At 29.1% G+C, this 18212-nt stretch overlaps 1 protein-coding gene across 5 annotated transcripts in view; it reads left to right on the top strand.

Annotated features, from left to right (window-relative positions):
* The window catches only part of LOC122536669 (protein Wnt-11b-2-like), a 43075-nt gene that overhangs the window by 20145 nt on the left and 4718 nt on the right, over nt 1-18212 (top strand). For 4 of the 5 annotated variants that reach the window (XM_043669186.1, XM_043669188.1, XM_043669189.1 and 1 more), the window contains exons 2-5: nt 2142-2383; nt 6500-6852; nt 7909-8180; nt 16354-16562. In XM_043669186.1, the coding sequence (XP_043525121.1) occupies nt 2142-2383; nt 6500-6852; nt 7909-8180; nt 16354-16528 (1042 nt within the window). In that variant the 3' untranslated portion in view covers nt 16529-16562. Of the gene's footprint in view, nt 1-2141; nt 2384-6499; nt 6853-7908; nt 8181-16353; nt 16563-18212 lie in introns of those variants that run through there. The other variant, XM_043669187.1, reaches the window with a different exon arrangement.

Raw genomic sequence — 18212 nt, 5'->3', positions numbered from 1 at the left:
TAAAAAAAAAAAAATTAGAAACAAAATTCTTTTTTCTTATATTTATACTTATTGTTTTTCTCCGAATTATTTGATATATCCTCGTGTAGAGTGGCCACTGAAAAACTGAAAGGCTTGAAAAAGTCATAACTTGTTCATTTTCAATCTTTTTTTATTTTCTTTCTTTGTAGGTTTCACACATAATACTAAAAAAAAATCCATTAATTATATTTCCAAATAAAATAATAAAAAATTGAAAGAAACGTGTGTTTGTAAAAGTTATTTTTGTTTCGTATCATTCAGTCTTTCAGTGACCATCCTGTATAATGAAAGATGTACAGGGTGAGACGTATTGTTGAAAGAAGAACGGTAATCAATGATGTCACTTTTTATTCTACAGTGAAGAGCGTAATTGTACCAACAACGATGAAAAATTGTCGATAATTTAAAGTAAGCACTATCAAATTTTTGCTCCATTCTAAACTTGTCTATTGTACTTATAAGTTTGTAAATTGTAATTGTAGTGTACACTTTAGTGTCTATACTATTAAATGAGTCATTAAAATTAAGAGAGATTACAGGAAACAGTCGTTCAGAAGGTTCAAAATATTAAAAAAAATCATCCAAATCGGCGAGGGAGTGATTCATTGACACTCATTCATCCAATCTATTTTTATTTATAATTTTCTGCGCCGAGTAACTACTATTCAGATATCTTTTTGTAAACATTTACCGAAAATTTGTTCACAGCTTTTCATATCAATAATAGAGATCTTCAAAGCGAAATATTCAGAAACATTTAGAGCTATTGCTCCATCCTGTATATTCTTAGCATTGGTAACTTTTAAATAATAATTTTTCCCTGTTTTGGTTTTTGTTCTATTGTCCATAAATATCTCTATTGTCCGTAAACGCTCTGTGTTTGATTTCTAAAAAAAGATAATGTTAGTTTAGATTGATTGTTTGAATTTAGAGAAATGGAAAAAATGATAATTTCCAGTGAGTTTTGTGCATAACAGGGAATATCAACTCTCTCGTGTCTTACCACGTATGTCCTACATTCTATGTCCTATATGCTCCAATATATGGATCGATAAAATCTATTTTACAATTTGTGATATCATTAAATGTTTATAATCTTCCGCTTTAAAGAGTTATAAGGTCACCATCAGTTTGACATTATTATCACAGCTTAATCTATTTCTAAATAGAAATAGCAGCTGAATTGATAATATACATACATTAATTCAAACTAAATTAATTTCAGATATTATAAAATATAGTATATTATAGATACAATTGAAAATGTGGTATTGAATTATAGTTATAAGTAGATTTTTATGCATTTATGGAAATATTCATAGAACGAGCACGATACACAAAAATGTATGAAATATCAAAAAGTTGAGGAAAAATATTTAGAATAAACGTGACTGGCATTGAATGTGAATACTCTAATACATTATTTCTTGGATTCTTTATTTTCTCAAAACTAAGTTCTTTGAACGTAATTGTTAATGAATTTAGAGCAATGAATGCTTGTAATATATTATAATATAATATAATTGTATAATAATTAATTGTAATATAATATAATTATATATATTATTATAATGTATAATAGAAACATTTTGATTACTCTATGACTTCTTTCGTTTTATTTATGTAATATTTATATAATATTTATATATATTTTATTTATAATATTTTTATTTATATATCACAATTTATTTAATATTTAATTAATATTTATATATATTTTATTTATAATATTTTTATTTATATATCTTGCATTTTATTTATATAATATTTATATAATATTTTATTTATAATATTTTTATTTATATATCTTGCATTTTATTTATATAATATTTATATAATATTTTATTTGTAATATTTCTATTTATATATCTTAAAATTTATTTATATAATATTTACATAATATTTTATTTATAATATTTCTATTTATATATCTTACAATTTATTTATATAATATTTTATTAATAATATTTTTATTTAAATATCTTGCATTTTATTTATAATATTTTTATTTATATGTCTTACATTTCATTTATAATATTTTTATTTATATATCTTTTCATTTTATTTATATAATAAAATTTATGCAATATTTTATTTATTTACATAATATTATATTTCAGGGCCCTCGGCCGTACCGGTGATAGTTACTCATGGACGAGGGAAGCTTGCACCAGCGCAAAAAGCTCCGGTCTTCTGGAGAGAAAGCAAGCGAGGGCGTGCAGAGCGGCGCCGGACGTGATGCCCAGCCTGGTGCAAGCGGCGAGGGATACGTCGACCGTGTGCCAGCAAGCATTTCGACATCGTAGGTGGAATTGCAGCAGCATCGAGCGTGCGCCAGATTACACGCCTGAATTACTTACCGGTACGTTCTATATTGGCCCGACACCTTTTATTTAACAGCGCGGAGATCAATCACGAAACTGGCCTCGGTGCTCATCTAAGATTCTATTTCGTTCACGGAAGTCGACGTGAGAAATGATATTGAATCGTAGATGTCGATGAGATTTCTCTTTTGTTGAAATATGAAGCACGTGACGAAGGGAAGATCGAAGGGAAGATTGTTGAATAAAATATTTGAAAAATGATTGTTTAAATGATACATCGATGTTATCCAATCCTACGTTAGTTTACTCGAACAGGCAAATTATTTTTCTATAAATTATTTAATCGTTTGGTTATCAAAATAAAATTGTTTACCTCGTTTTATATTTTGTATCTGTTCATTCTTCTGCTGAAATTGTTTATTTTATTTTAATAAAAGATTCATCCGACGTTTTTCTAAATTATTTTTTTCAAATGAAGATAATGAAAATGATTTGTTGTATCAAATTGTTATTTTTCATTTTTATTTCAAATGAAGTCCTGCTGGAGAAAGAGAAGCTGATGGTATTATTAAAATATACATTCATTTCACAGGTTGTGGCAAAAAACAAATAGCAGAAAGAACGAATTTCAGATTTTTAACTTGGAATCACATTGAATTTTAAAAATTTGAAAGAAACTTACTATAAACTTGAAAGCCGAAAGAAATGTGAACATTCATGTTACATTTGAACATGATAGTCGCGTGGTCGAATGTTCTCATGACTCGTTGCATATTTATTTATTTATTTATTTATTGTTTGATGAATTTCGATCCAGCAAAATACAAAAGTACAGAAACACCATATAACAAGAATAAAATTTAAATGTCCTGAAAACATGTCATGTCGAAATTAATTGAACGTTGAAAATTATTCGACTGTACGTGAGCATAAATACATGTAATTTGATCTACAGTGATATTTAGCATAATTCAGCAATTCTGTTAGAGATGTTGCTTTTGTTCATGTTGCACACGTGAATTATGGCGACGATTCGAGATGATTTCAGGGCGATTACATCGAGTTCTCGTGATGTATTTGTTTCGTTAATGCATGAATTGGCTGATCAGAGAAAGTGAACAACTGACATTCGCGAACTGACACGAACACGTCCCCAACACTAAATCCTTCTTTTTCACTCAGAAATCATTTTTATCATTGTTCGTGGAAACCACTTCCTAGATATGAATTTACACAAAGATAAAAATCGAGCGGTGGTAAAAGCTTTGATTCTGGATGAATAAAAGTCTTAAATAAAGTAAATAATTTATTACTTGAGATATGTATATTTTTTTTTTTTATTATGAAAGAATTGAGAATGAAGGTTGATTTTTTTTTCTTAAATTTTTAAAGCTCCAGATTCTAAGCACAATCACATTATTATCCCCAAGAAAAAATAATTATTCTTTTTTTTTTTAAATACGGACAACCATATAAAAATGAATTTCTTATATTCAACTATGTCACTACATCTCATTCATCTCATTCCATTAATTATTCACAAAAAAGAAATCTTTTCCAATAATTACCTTTTTTTTTTTTTTTTTTAATACAGACAACCATTTAAAAAGAAATTTAATATATTCAAACTAACGCACATAATATTTTTAATTAAACTGTATCACTTAAATTGTATTTGCAAGTGACCCAGAAACATTGAAATTCCTCGTATTTGCAAATCAAACTGAAATTACTAATATTATTTTCACTAATATTATAATTTGAACAAATGTAAATCACATTTTATAGAAATTTCAATGTCTTCAAATACTTTCAAATAAACTTCTCGCTAGGTGTAGTATCACCTCGTTCATCTCGTCTCATTGATTATTCGCAGTAATCCGTCCCAAATTCTTCCCAGTAATTATCCTTGAAATAAAGACAACCAAACAATGAGAAACTCGATCCAACCAAACTTTAAAAACAGTGTCGTAAGAAGAGGAAGAAAAACAGGATCATTTTTCAATAATTATTCATTTCCTCAAAGCGAAACCGAGCATGCACAAAAGAAAGCTACTCCAAAAGAGAAAGAGAGAGAGAGAGAGAAAGAAGAAACGATGCGAGGCTGAAAATAAGGATCGTATATCCTCGAAAATAAGGAAGGATATTTCACGTTAAATAGGAAGACCTCGAAGAAGCGGGGCTCAATTAGTGGTCATTATCGAGCCCGGCGCTTCCTTCCTCTCTGGTAGCTCCAGCGAATGTCGGATTAACCGTTCGCATTTGACGATAATTATATTGTAAATAAAAGTCTCGCTGGAGGCAAGGGAAGATCCTTCATTAATGAGAAAACCGAGAAGCCCGTGAGTTTCGGAGTGGTAATGAAAAACACACGGTTCCTCGATACACGTAGTATCGGCGGAGAGGAAAAGCCGCCCTTTCGCTATGCTAATCAGCTTTCCTTCAATTATTTCAAACTCGGCAACCCGAGAGAGAGAGAGAGAGAGAGAGCTGAGAAGACCGTGAATGCGGCCTCTAAAGCATCACCACGGACACGGGTACCATTACCAATTTGATTCGGTGGCGTTCGAGAGAGTCGACTTCTTGCCTCGTTAATTGCCCGCTTCGGAGATTTCTTATTGGGGAAATCTCGCGATGTGGCGCGTCGTCGCGCTTACGACCTTCGACCCAATTCACTTTTGCCGGAAGACTTTTGCTCTTGGCGGTAAAGCTCCTTATGGAACGAAAATAGAATCAAACGCGAGCTTGTTAAGCAAATTTGCCAATGGACAGGGCGAACAATGCCCGCTCGAAGAGAAGATTTACCTATAGTGTATTAGTATTGCAAAATACTAATATATTATAGTATAATAATATAGTATATTATACAGTATACTATAATAATATAATACTAATATACTATAGTATACTATATTTTGATATGCAAAAATTCAAAATATAGTATACTATAGTACATTGCAAAATACTAATATACTATAGAATACTATAATAATATAATAATGTAATACTAATATACTACAGTATACTACATTTTGATATGCAAAAATTCAAAATATATTATACTATAGTATATTGCAAAATACTAATATACTATAGTATACTATAATAATATAATAATATAGTATACTGTAATTTTGATATGCAAAAATTCAAAATATAGTATACTATAGTATATTGCAAAATACTAATATACTATAGTATACTATAATAATATAATAATATAGTATACTGTAATTTTGATATGCAAAAATTCAAAATATAGTATACTATAGTACATTGCAAAATACTAATATACTATAGTATACTATAATAATATAATAATATAGTATACTGTAATAATATAATGATATAGTATACTATAATAATATAATACTAATATACTATAGTATACTATATTTTGATATGCAAAAATTAATGTTGGCTTTGTGGTACATTCTCAATTAGAAATTATCTAGTTTTGACCAGTATCTTTCGTTACTATTCCTTTCATTTATTTATATCACGATTACTATTCTCCAACTTTATTTCCTTACAATAAAGCTATATTCTGTTCTTAATTTATTATTAAAAAAAAGTATTACACGAAAGATCATTTTCACAATGTTAAGAAAATCACTAAATTACCTACAACTTCATCCAGCCTATTAAGTTCTGACAGCTATTTACCCAATCGCATTCATTTTTCAAAAAGATCAATATGGTACAAAAATGTATCATTCACATCATTGTGTGTAACTAGCCAGTTTAGTTGTATTAAATTTTTTGTATTATTTAGATATATTATTATAATGTAACAATATTATGTTATATTATATTAGATAAGTAACTTACATTACTAATTTAATGTTAAAATAAATAAATAATAATAATAATAATAAAAGTGATTTAATTCACAAAGGAATTCCATCAATTCAGACAATGTGTGACGCTTTAATGTGCGTTTCAAAAAAAGAAATGTTAAACAAATTATTGTTAAATAATATACAATAATCAGTAGTAAATACAATTATTATACAATTTGTTATTAAATAATATACAATAATCAATAGTAAATACAATAAATACAATAACACAATAACACAACAATACAATAATACAATAATATACAATAATAACTTAATAAACATTAAATATTCCGCAATCTGCCGTAACAGGAACCAGAGAACAAGCATTCGTGTACGCAATGTCAGCGGCAGCTGCAGTTTGGAGGTTGGCGAGAGGATGCGCTCTGGGTAGTCTCGCGGCGTGTTCCTGCGCCACTCCGCCACGTAGAGAGCCACTGTCACCGTCTGCCTTGATTTCACCTTCATCCTTCACCGCGACACCGGTCTCCTTCGGCACACTTTCCGCGAGAAATTCGTTCAAATGGGGTGGCTGCGGTGATGACGTTCGATCCGCGTCCAGAATGGCCAAGAGGTTCCTCCAAGGTGCAACACCACCTGGCACCGGTGCAACCGCCAAGTTCATGCACGCTGTTAACATGCACAACAATCGAGCGGGTCGAAGGGTAATTGAAATAATCGTATAGATAATATAAATATAAAACGATGAATGGCGGTGCACAAACTTGTGTATAAAATGAAAACCTACCATTTACTTTAAAAACTACAAATTTCAGTAAGAAGTAGTAAAAATGTCATTTGGTGGTTGTCGTATGTTTCTTCCTTTATATTACCAACAGAACTGCTGTGTATTTTATTGAAAAAAGTTTGAAATTGTTAATTTTATATTGTATATTTCTACAAATTTAACACTACAGTTCTACCATGTCCTAGAGTACTTAATGTACTATACTACTTGATATAACTCTTTCAATTACAAATACACGTTTTACTAATTCTTGCAAATAGTATATTTTTCATTCATTTAATCTTATTCGTTAAAAAAAAAAAAAAAATAGTGAGCCAATTCATACTTCTTTATATATATATTATATATAATTATTACAAGATTTTTGTAGATATATCATATATATATATATATATATGATAAATATCTAAATTTAATATTATTACAAGATTTATATATATATTTTTTAATACATTAATTATATAATTTATTTAACCAAAGTGTATATATGTATATATATATATATATATATATATAATATGAATTTAACATTATTACAAGATCTTTATGTATATATATATTGTAAATATATAAAATATGAATTTAACATTATTACAAGAGCTTTATGTATGTGTATATATATATATATATATATATATATATATATTATATATATGTATATATATATATATATATATATATATATATATATATATATATATATATATATATATATATATATATTGTAAATATATAAATATTATGTATGTATGTGTATATATATATGGTAAATATATAAAATATGAATTTAACATTATTGCAAAATTTTTATATATGTATATGTATATGTATATATATATTTAACCATTGCAAGGTATATACTTTATATATATACTATATTTATACTATATTTATTATATATATATATAAAGTATATACCTTGCATGAATTTAATCATTACAAGATCATTATATATATATTTGACCATTACAAGGCAGTGGAACAATCCTTGACCCTGGAATGCAAATGCCACGGAGTTTCCGGATCGTGCAGCGTACGTACCTGTTGGAGAGGTCTTGGCTCTTCGGGGCCAGCAGCCGCAGGAAGTCGATTGCTCCGAAGATACGCAACTGCGGCGGAAGTTCGTCCGAGGTCAGGCGGCAGGTTACCACCCTTGTATCATCACGACAATCTTCTGTACACCACGAAAAGCCCGGACTACTGTCTTCCTGACAAAAAGAGAGGGAGCTTGGGGACTGTTGGCAGGTAAATCATACTCTCTTCTCCTTTATTTGTTTAGTATAATATCGTAGGACTGGTTTTGTGCAATAACGATTTACCAGCGATTGTTTCGACGGATGATGATTGTTGTTACTTTACGCCTTCCAGGTGTGGAAATATTTTTGTAGAAATAGTACCGTTAGATGAGACAATACAAACGAATATTAATATTCTAACATTAAAGGATAGGTATAGAGTTTTATTATTATTGTTCACAAATATTATTCGAACGATCTCAAATAAACGTTCATCCGAAATAATTGTTCGAATATGTACAGGATGAACTACGTAACTTGATCACTTTATATATTTTAGTTATTTTTGCAGATATGAAGAAATTGACAAAAATTGTTTAGCACAGGCAGTAATGACTAACTTTTTTTGTAGGTAAAGAGATTCAAAATGTAAATTATTTCAAAATTACAACCACTTTTTTATAGAATGATGTATTTATACAACAGAATGATGTATTTTTTGCTTCATTCAACTCGAGTTTGAAGATAAATTTTAAATGATTTCGAGATCAATTTTCACTCTGATAACAAGTCCTCTTGGTAAATATGGATTCACTTCCACTAAAACACCATTTTTTATTCACAAACGTCTCAGGTCTTCCTCATTTCGTAAAGAAAAATCTCCAGAATGAAATTTCTTAAACTAACTTTTTCTCTCCTTCACAAATTTAAATAAAATTATAGGAAAAACAGAATATTCATACTTGTGAAACACTCAAAATAAATGCTGGAAATAAACGACTTTGAAAAGACTTTATTTGGCGAAATATTGCCCTGATGATACACAATAAAATTTTAAAGAAGATTATGTCATAAACAAAAAATAACGTGACGAATATTTTCCGGGAGACGAATATTTTCCATAATAAAGATCCGATATATATGGGCGTTTTAGGAATGAATAGATAATAAAATACACTATTTTTTTATTTACACTAATTATCCATAAATATTTATACATGTCCAAATATATAAAATATATTTTAAATATGACTCTATCTAATTTTAGACTGAGACATCCATATATAGTATTAATTACCTATGAATATATATCTTAAATAGAAGTGAAAATATATATTTAATAATTGAGACAAACCTACGTTTTACTTTTTCAATTGTATTTACAAAATTTGCGTAAATATTTGTAATCTGTTGATTAGAATGCACTTCTCTTGTTCACAAGGACAATTTATTGTGAAAGATCAAACCAATTCTCCTGTTTTTTTTTTTTTTTAACTCGAACTCACAAAACTTGTTCATAAAAATTGAAATGATCTTCAAATAAAGATTTAAAAAGAAAACAGTTTCTTATAAATCGAAAAATTGAGTTTTTCAAATTTTCCTCTGTTCTATTCAAAATCTCGATAACACAGATAGCACAAAGTCTTTTTAACTGCAAGTCGAAAAGCTTTTTCTCTTCCCTTGAGTTTATCGAGATTGTGTAAGTGAGTCACACAGGAAGTGATTCCGATTCGAAATGATTTCGTATTTTGATACAAGATCACCACCACCTTGCCATTGATTTTCTTATCCTTTCAGAGCAGTCAAGTGTTATCTCGTTACATTCGTCAGATACTTTATTCAGTTCGTTAGTAAGGTACATGTAGAACAAGTACCTCTCAGATAGTCGAATGGAATTAATTATTGTAATTCAATTTGTCAGGTGACTTTATCAAGGATCAAAATCAGAACACAAGTATAGTTACACGTGTAATGATACTTTTTAATTCTAAAATAGATCCTTGTAAAATATTGCATCCTTCACATATATGTACATACATACAATATAAAGTGTTCCAAATTTTTTTCACCATATAAGTACTTCATTAATTATTCTAATTCTATAGGAATTAGAATTCTAAAATACCTTATTAAGAAATTCTAATAAAAGTATATAATTTTGTCATACTATATCATTATTATATATATATAACATTCATGATATTATTATTATACATATAATATAATAACATGAAAATAGATTGATCTTTCTATTAATAAAGTCAGTTCATACTTTTACACTTTGGACGTGTATCGCAAATGATTTATTCACAGTAGTAAAAATTCTTTTCATTTGCGTTTCATCCAAAGTGCACATCTAAAATAGCTCACAATCAGTGAAGAAAAAAAGAACTAATTTCTATATTTCATGAATTTTATGAATGATTCATGAGACAAATGTAAAGTTGTTTAGAAATGAACGATCTTAAAACTGGATGACATTTATGATTTTAAAATGAAAGATTGCTTTTTACAAGTGGAAAACGAAAAATTCATTATAAAAAATAAAAATTATCCATATAAGTCATGTTGTTCCTATTAAAAAAGGATACATTGTCGATGAAAAATTCAATGTTACTACATTGCATAAGTATACTATATTATAATACTATATACTATATTATAGTTATATAATTATATATTATATATTACAATTATATAATTATTATATAATAGTCATCAATATTTATATCATTCATATCAATATCGTTCTCATTTATCTTTTAACTCTATCAACAATGCTTGTGACCATTAAGAGGAGGGAAGTGAGAAATGTTTGAGAGAAGCTTTACATTGATAAATGACGTTAAACAAACAATAACAAGCATAAATTACAATTAGACCGTTTAATTTTACTTATTAAACTTACTTATTGAATTTATTAAAAATCACACAATCAATGATTACAATTCAATTCTAAAAAAAATTCTAAATTCTACACTTACAATCAGACCCTTTAATTTTACTTATTAAACTTATTAAACCTACTTATCGAATTTATTAAAATTCACACAATCAATGATTATAATGGATTTTAACAATTAATACAACTGACTGTTAAATCACTATTAACATCCTTTAATTTTACTAAATACTTACGAGAGACGTTAAAAATCACAAACGATTCGATAAATAAGCTCTACTACTCAAAATGGTGAAACGTGTGAAACATGAAGCAATAACAGACAATACAGGGTGTCCATAAAATCTCTTCACAATTTCAAAAATTTATTACAAAGGCAAATGAAAAAACAGATAAGTGAAAATTATTATAAAATGAGACGTATATATTTAAGTTTTTTTTTCCTCATTTAATAGTAACACTTCGTTGCACGAAGCACATCAAGAAGTTACTCGATTTCTTAGACGATCGATGTTTTCCTCAGATGTTCTTGATCGTCCCTTCCCTTATCGAACACTGTCTGTCTCTATCTCCATAAATTTCTTGTGCCATGCACGAATTGATGGACGTGACGGTGGATCTCTTCCATACTTAGTTCTGAAGTTTCGTTGACAATGAATCTGCAGATCCGATTTGGTTTCAATAAACCGTGATACACACTGTGCCTTCTCTTGAGGAGTAGCCATTTTGTAAGGGGTTCATTTAACAGTATTTTATTCATCAACAGGGTATCTGAAATGCAATGTGATAAAAACCTCGATAACCACCGAGTACATAGAACAAATCTGACGAAGATATTTCATCAATCGCCTTTGTAATAAATTTTTGAAATTGTAAAGAGACTTTATGGACACCCACATGGGGTTATGAGACATCACTAATCTAAAGCAGAGGATCACTGATGCAACTGCCACCATTGATGAGGATATGCTACAGCGAACATGGCAAGAAATTAAATGAGGCAAAAAAGAACTTAAATATATACGTCTCATTTTGTTATAATCTCCACTTATCTGTCTTTTCATTTGCCTTTGTAATAAATTTTTTCAAATTGTAAATAGACTTTATGGACACCCTGTAGAACAAGTCTGAGTAGGTGAAGAAAAAAATTCTACGCCATAAAATCGTTCGAATATCGTAAAACGAAAGGATTTATTCGGTTTCTAGAACAGGTTTCCCGATCGGTCGGAAAAATTAGGTCCCGCCCTATCTCGAAGGTCTTCTCTCATAGGTAATTACCAGCACCGTCGTATAAATAAGCGAGTATCTGGCCGTGCCGAAGATAACCAAGATTCAGCGTAGGAATTCGTTGTGTGTGGCTGTTGTACACAAAAGCGAACAAGCCCAGGAAATCGAGGCCGACGTACACGCAGGATAGAAGTATTTTATTAACTGGGAGATAACGATTAGTTGACTAGCTCGACTGACAGAAATAAATGCTGCGATCGCCACGAGAAATGCGACGATCGTAAACCGTTCTGAAATATCGTTCGCGTGATATCTGCATTATGCATCGGATAGAGACGTTCGTCGGATATTTTCCTTCACGTTGCGCTCGACTTTTGTTTGTCTTATATCGCGAGATGAAAATATCGAGGCGATCTCGTTTCGCGATCTTCGTTGGAAAACACAGTGTTTCAGGACGTAGAAAGTTTAATGAAAGCTCGATGAAAGTTCGATGAATTGATTTTAAATGATTTCTTGTAACTTCGAGAAGATTGTACAATTATTTACAATTTATATTTACTGTCGTGTGTAAGTGTTTGGACAGTTCGAGATTATTGCAAAATATATGCGAATCTTTTGAACCTTAATTGTAACATGTGTGATTAATGTATATAAGTTAATGGTATAAATAATAATATTGAAATAAATAGTTACAACTTGGTATAAGTAAGGAAGCAATAAAAGATGATTGAAGATCAACATCTTTCATTCGAGTTAATTCATTAAAATCCTAAGGGAAGATAAAGTTTATAGGATAGAATTAGAAACTACGTATTTAAGAAAATAAATGATTAAATAATTTAGAGAAAAAATCATTTGCTTGTTCAGGTAGCATCGTGTCAAATAAGATATGTTATTTAAATAATTATGATGTGTTATTAAATAATTATATATCAATAAGACATGCTATTTAAATAATTATTTTTTAAATATTTTATTCGAATAATATCCATGTCTTGTAAAGATTAGAATTTTACACAGACATCTTAGTCAAGCGTCTCTAACTACATTTCAATATTGAAATATTAAAAGAATTGAAATCAGTATTTGAAGTAGCGTTCAAGAAGTCGAAATTTGATAAAATATTTGATAAATCTGTTAAATCTGATAAATTAAATAGAATTGATGAATTTATTCTAACTATTCTTCTTATTTATTATTTATTATCCATTCATTAGAAATAAATATCAAAGTTGAATTATACAGGTATATTTCTTGTGTCAAATTAAATTCTGACATCACAGATGTAGCCTGATGTTCAAAATTAACAACGGAAGAATGTTAATAATTAATTAATTAATTGTCGATTGTAATTATGAGAAAGGAACTATAAAATAACAATCTTCAAATGGACTACCTTGCACTAGGTATCAAAAAGAATCTTCTACAAGAAGAATTTTTACATCTCATGCATGTTTAACGAAGCAGTAAAAAACACAACAGTCTAAACATTTACTTGTATTCTGGAGATTTACTTTGGTGAACAATTATTGCACGAGCTGGAGCAAAACGAAGGAAGAAAGATACATACATATTTCTTTTGCGTCGGTGATTGCATTCGCCACGGTTTTTCCGGCGGTAGGAGCGTCTTTGTCGCACTGAATTATTCACGGCCCGATGTTCGTGAATTAAGATCACCCACGGCATTCCCGGAACGGTGACTGGTTTCTAGAAAGAAAACAGTAGAAACAGCGGCGTGGTGATTCCTTCTGGATCTGATCTGGCTTTGTTTCCTTTAATCCATCTTGTAAATCGCGCTTTAAATCGGCATTTGGAGTTGGACCAAGATTTAACTTTTAAGTACCAAATGAAGATTGAAAGTTACAGTGACTGACACTATTTCTGGTCGATTATATTTGGTCGTTTATTGAAGACATGAATGAATGTGCAACAATAAGGAAGAACGATAGAGAGACATTCTTAAGGGTGGTGTAGAAAGTAAATTTTATAACAATTTGTTAATATAATTAGTTAGATATTTGCAAATTCAAGTGAAGTGAAATATTGAATAAAAATAGAATAATACATTATATATAATATGTAATATAATATAATTATATTAATATTGTTATAATATTATATAGTATATTAGAATATACAATATATATATATATATATGTATAATTTTAACAATAATAACAATTAATTAAATAGATATAACATATAATTTTGAGAAACTTATAACGGAAATTAATTTATTTTTTGCTCATTTTTTTTAACAGTAAAACGTCTGAATAAAATTGTCCCCTAAAGTTTTCTAAATTTAAGTTAATTCGTTGAAATGAAATAAGAAATAATCCTAACAGAGGGTGAAATTTATACACAATAGAACTAGAAACTATTTAAGAAATTATTTATAGAAACTGACACAAAATATAATAATAAGAAATAATAATGAGATGAGAAATTATTTTTATTTCATAGCCAATTGACTAAATAATTTAGAGAAAAATCATTTGCTTGTCCAAATGAACAAACAAAGAATTATTAAGATCAAGTCAAATAACATAATGTGTTATTTAAATATCTTATTAATTATTTAAATATTCAATATTATGTTATTTAAATATATGATATGTATTTAAATAATATAACATATTTAATAACATTTATATATATGATATAAAATATTTAATAATACATATTTATTAAACATATATATAATAACATTTATATATGTGATATGATATAAAATGATATATTACATTCAATATCATATTATTTAAATATATATATATATTTAATAGTTAATATTTAAATAATAGCCACGCCTGTTTTACAAGTAAAGTAGATATCGTCGAAAATAAGAAAATATCGAAACACTTTCGGACGACAGAGTGTATTTAACTCCGCCACGGAAATCACGTTAATTTCTTGTCAATCCCACGCACGTACAATTCTGAAAAAAAAAAAAATCTAATGAAACGAAATGAGCTGGCGAGCAATTCATAAGCTAATCGGATGCTGGTTTTGGACATGTTAATATTTCATTTCCCTCGGTTAATATATGTATAGTGCCAGGTTTCTTTGGGCACCACTGACTGGGTTACAACCGGTAATTATAAACCTCCGTATAATTATGCATAGTGGGCGTGGTGAATGTTTATTACGGGACGCCTTCGACCATTTCACTATGTGCTTTTCGAAATCGTTTTTTTCTTGACGCTACAATTGTGCAAAACGTGGGCTGACTCAACACGCGACGCGACTCTTCGAACTTCTTTCTTTTTGCAGATATGTTGATCGTTGTGTAATTGTATTTGTTTTGTGAGAACAATCGACAATCGACAATCGAGGGATGAATCAATAATATTGAGACGTTAACAGTATCGTTTAAAATTCACGAAAGGTTTGGTTATATGTACAGTAACTAGTATTAATATTCCAATATCTAAATATTGAAACTTGTACAGAATTATATTTTTGAAAATTATATTATAAAATTAAAATTGAAACTTTTACGAAATTATAATTTTTATAATTCTGTAAAAACTGAATTGTAATAAAATCGGACTTATTTTATTAATGATATTCAATGAGGATACCTTTCTTCTCGAAAATGTTAATAAATGATATGTAAAAGCACTGAAAGCATTTTGTTCGCCACCGAATCTGCAATAGATTTGAAAATTGAAGTCTCCTCTTTGCAACTATCCTCGAAAACTTGATCTATAATATTTTTTCACTATTCTATTGAATTTTGAATATTAATAAATATAATTAATTCATACAATATAATAATAATGCGATATTTGAATTAACTTAATTGCAAAGATCAATATGAAAAAAAAATTGTTCAACAAAGTGTAAAAACACATTTACTTCACATTTATATATATTAAACATCTTCCGTTACGGCATATTATAATTAAAGAGATTCTTAACCTCTCGTGGAGTGACGTGTCGAGAACTTTTTGTCCCAGAATTGTAATATTTTCTCAGTTTTAAGTACATTCAAGTATAACCCAGGCAAAACAAATGATAAATTTATTACTTCTCAATAATTTCTATCCAATGATATCACACCGATGAGTTCAAAAAGACAACGACGAATTACATATCGTATACGGTTTGGGCCACTCGTTACGGTCCGCACTCGGTTGCCAGCGCAACCGGTTAGTCAAATCAATCTTTAATAATAAATTGTTGCCAATATTTCTATATAAATGAAACTTTATTTTATTATACTTGTTAGTCCTCGTCTGAGTAAAATTTTGCTCAAACATTGTTTCAGACAGTGTAACGGCAGCAGTACCGGATACGAAGGTTGCGAGTACCTGTGCTGCGGTCGAGGACACGTGACGAAAACGGAAGAGGTGTTGGAAAGATGCGACTGCAAGTACATCAGCTGCTGTTACGTGAAGTGCAAAACGTGCAGAAGAATCATGAAAACCTACGAGTGCAAATGAATGCGCGGATTCGTAGAGATCGTTTGAATCAAAACCCAATCCTGATCAAGCTCGAGTGACAACCGATTCGTCTCAAACGATCCGGTGTTTTTACGGTCAACTCTATAAACGATAATCTTAACTATTACGTTTGTTAAAACTTATTTACGTGACGCGGATCGAAATAATCGTCGTGATCGTTTGAAGAAAATGATTGGAAGATCTCGCGACCGAAATCTGTATTTGTAGTTATTTTTAGAGATCGTTGTAATTATATGGGAAAGAATGTGGAAAATATTCAGGCAGATAATTATTATTCGATCGCTTGACCCTGCTCTTCGTTTCTCCTCTCTGTACTTCAATGAATATTATCAGAATATACATAGTTTCTGAACCAGAACTATATCTGACCCGATATCGTTTCGCAAACTTTTTGTATGTTCCGCGGAATTTTAGAAATAAAGCATCGCAAGGGAGAGAAATTGAACGTGATGGAAGAGAGGACAGCAGAGTTAAACGAATTATCAATGACGAGAATGCTAGGAAATTAGAAAATATTTGGTACAGTGGATCGAAAAAGTATTGGCATACTCTTCCTCTTTTAAAAATGGCAATATTCTAATAACAGTTTTTCACTTCCACAACCAAACCTAACCTAAACCTAATCAATTACTGAATCGCAAAACAAAACTTTTTGAATTTCACGAGTTCATTTGTTTTCTTTTTTTTCCTGGTGCATTCGCATTTTTGGATTTTGAATGTATATATTGATAAATAATAATTGGAAACAATGACAAAACGCAAATGGATCCTATTTTGAAAACTGTTCGTTTCCATGAAAAGTGATCTTGATTTTCAACTTCAACCATTCAAAATATCTGTCGATTCAAAATTACAAATTTGGATTACAAATTTTGCGTTTCAGTGCTACTATACTATGGTAGTACATTCCTTTTCTGATCCACCTGTATTGAGGAGAAACTCGATGAAACTCTTATTTATCTCGTCTGCTATTTATTAAAATTTATGTCTTCGGTACGCTGCGAGTATAGCACAGTGTTGTCATGAACGATAAGAACACTCGTGAAAAAGTGATTAAATATTAAACGTTTGATTCATATTGGTAGAAATTCTGGAAAATGGACAACACCGTTAGCGGCATGTTAGACATAGACGTGGTTAGTGGCAATGTAAATAATTCGCTGAATTCGACGTAGTTTGTATTAAAAATTATATTCTACAATAAATATTACTTGACACAGAGGAGCACACTTTTATTCAAAAGTTATTCTGAAACTCTTGAAAATTGTGATGGATTCGCGTATATTTGGTGAGTATAAAATATTATATATATATACTCTTTATAAAAAATTAATGAAAGTATCATATCACCACAGTTATGATTATTCGAATGAATTTGAAAATCGACAGACGAATAGTAATAATAAATTTAATTCACTTGAATAATTATATATATAAAAGAAAAAATGATTATTATTATTTGCAGTTGGTCACTTGAATTTAAAATATTGAAACATTTATTATAAGTAATTCAGCAATTCTGTATTTATACAAAATAAAACTTTCAAAATGTATCATTTAAGCAGAATTTTAAAAACTAAGAATAAAAAATAACAAAAATAATGTTTGTCTGATATATCTGATATATATGTATCAATCGTGATATATCTGATATATTGTTATC

The sequence above is a fragment of the Frieseomelitta varia genome, unplaced genomic scaffold, assembly GCF_011392965.1.
Source record: "Frieseomelitta varia isolate USP_RPSP 00005682 unplaced genomic scaffold, Fvar_1.2 scaffold_862, whole genome shotgun sequence".
NCBI lineage: Eukaryota > Metazoa > Arthropoda > Insecta > Hymenoptera > Apidae > Frieseomelitta > Frieseomelitta varia.
The sequence above is the reverse complement of the archived record's forward strand: the minus strand, read 5'-3'. Positions and strand labels throughout refer to the sequence as shown.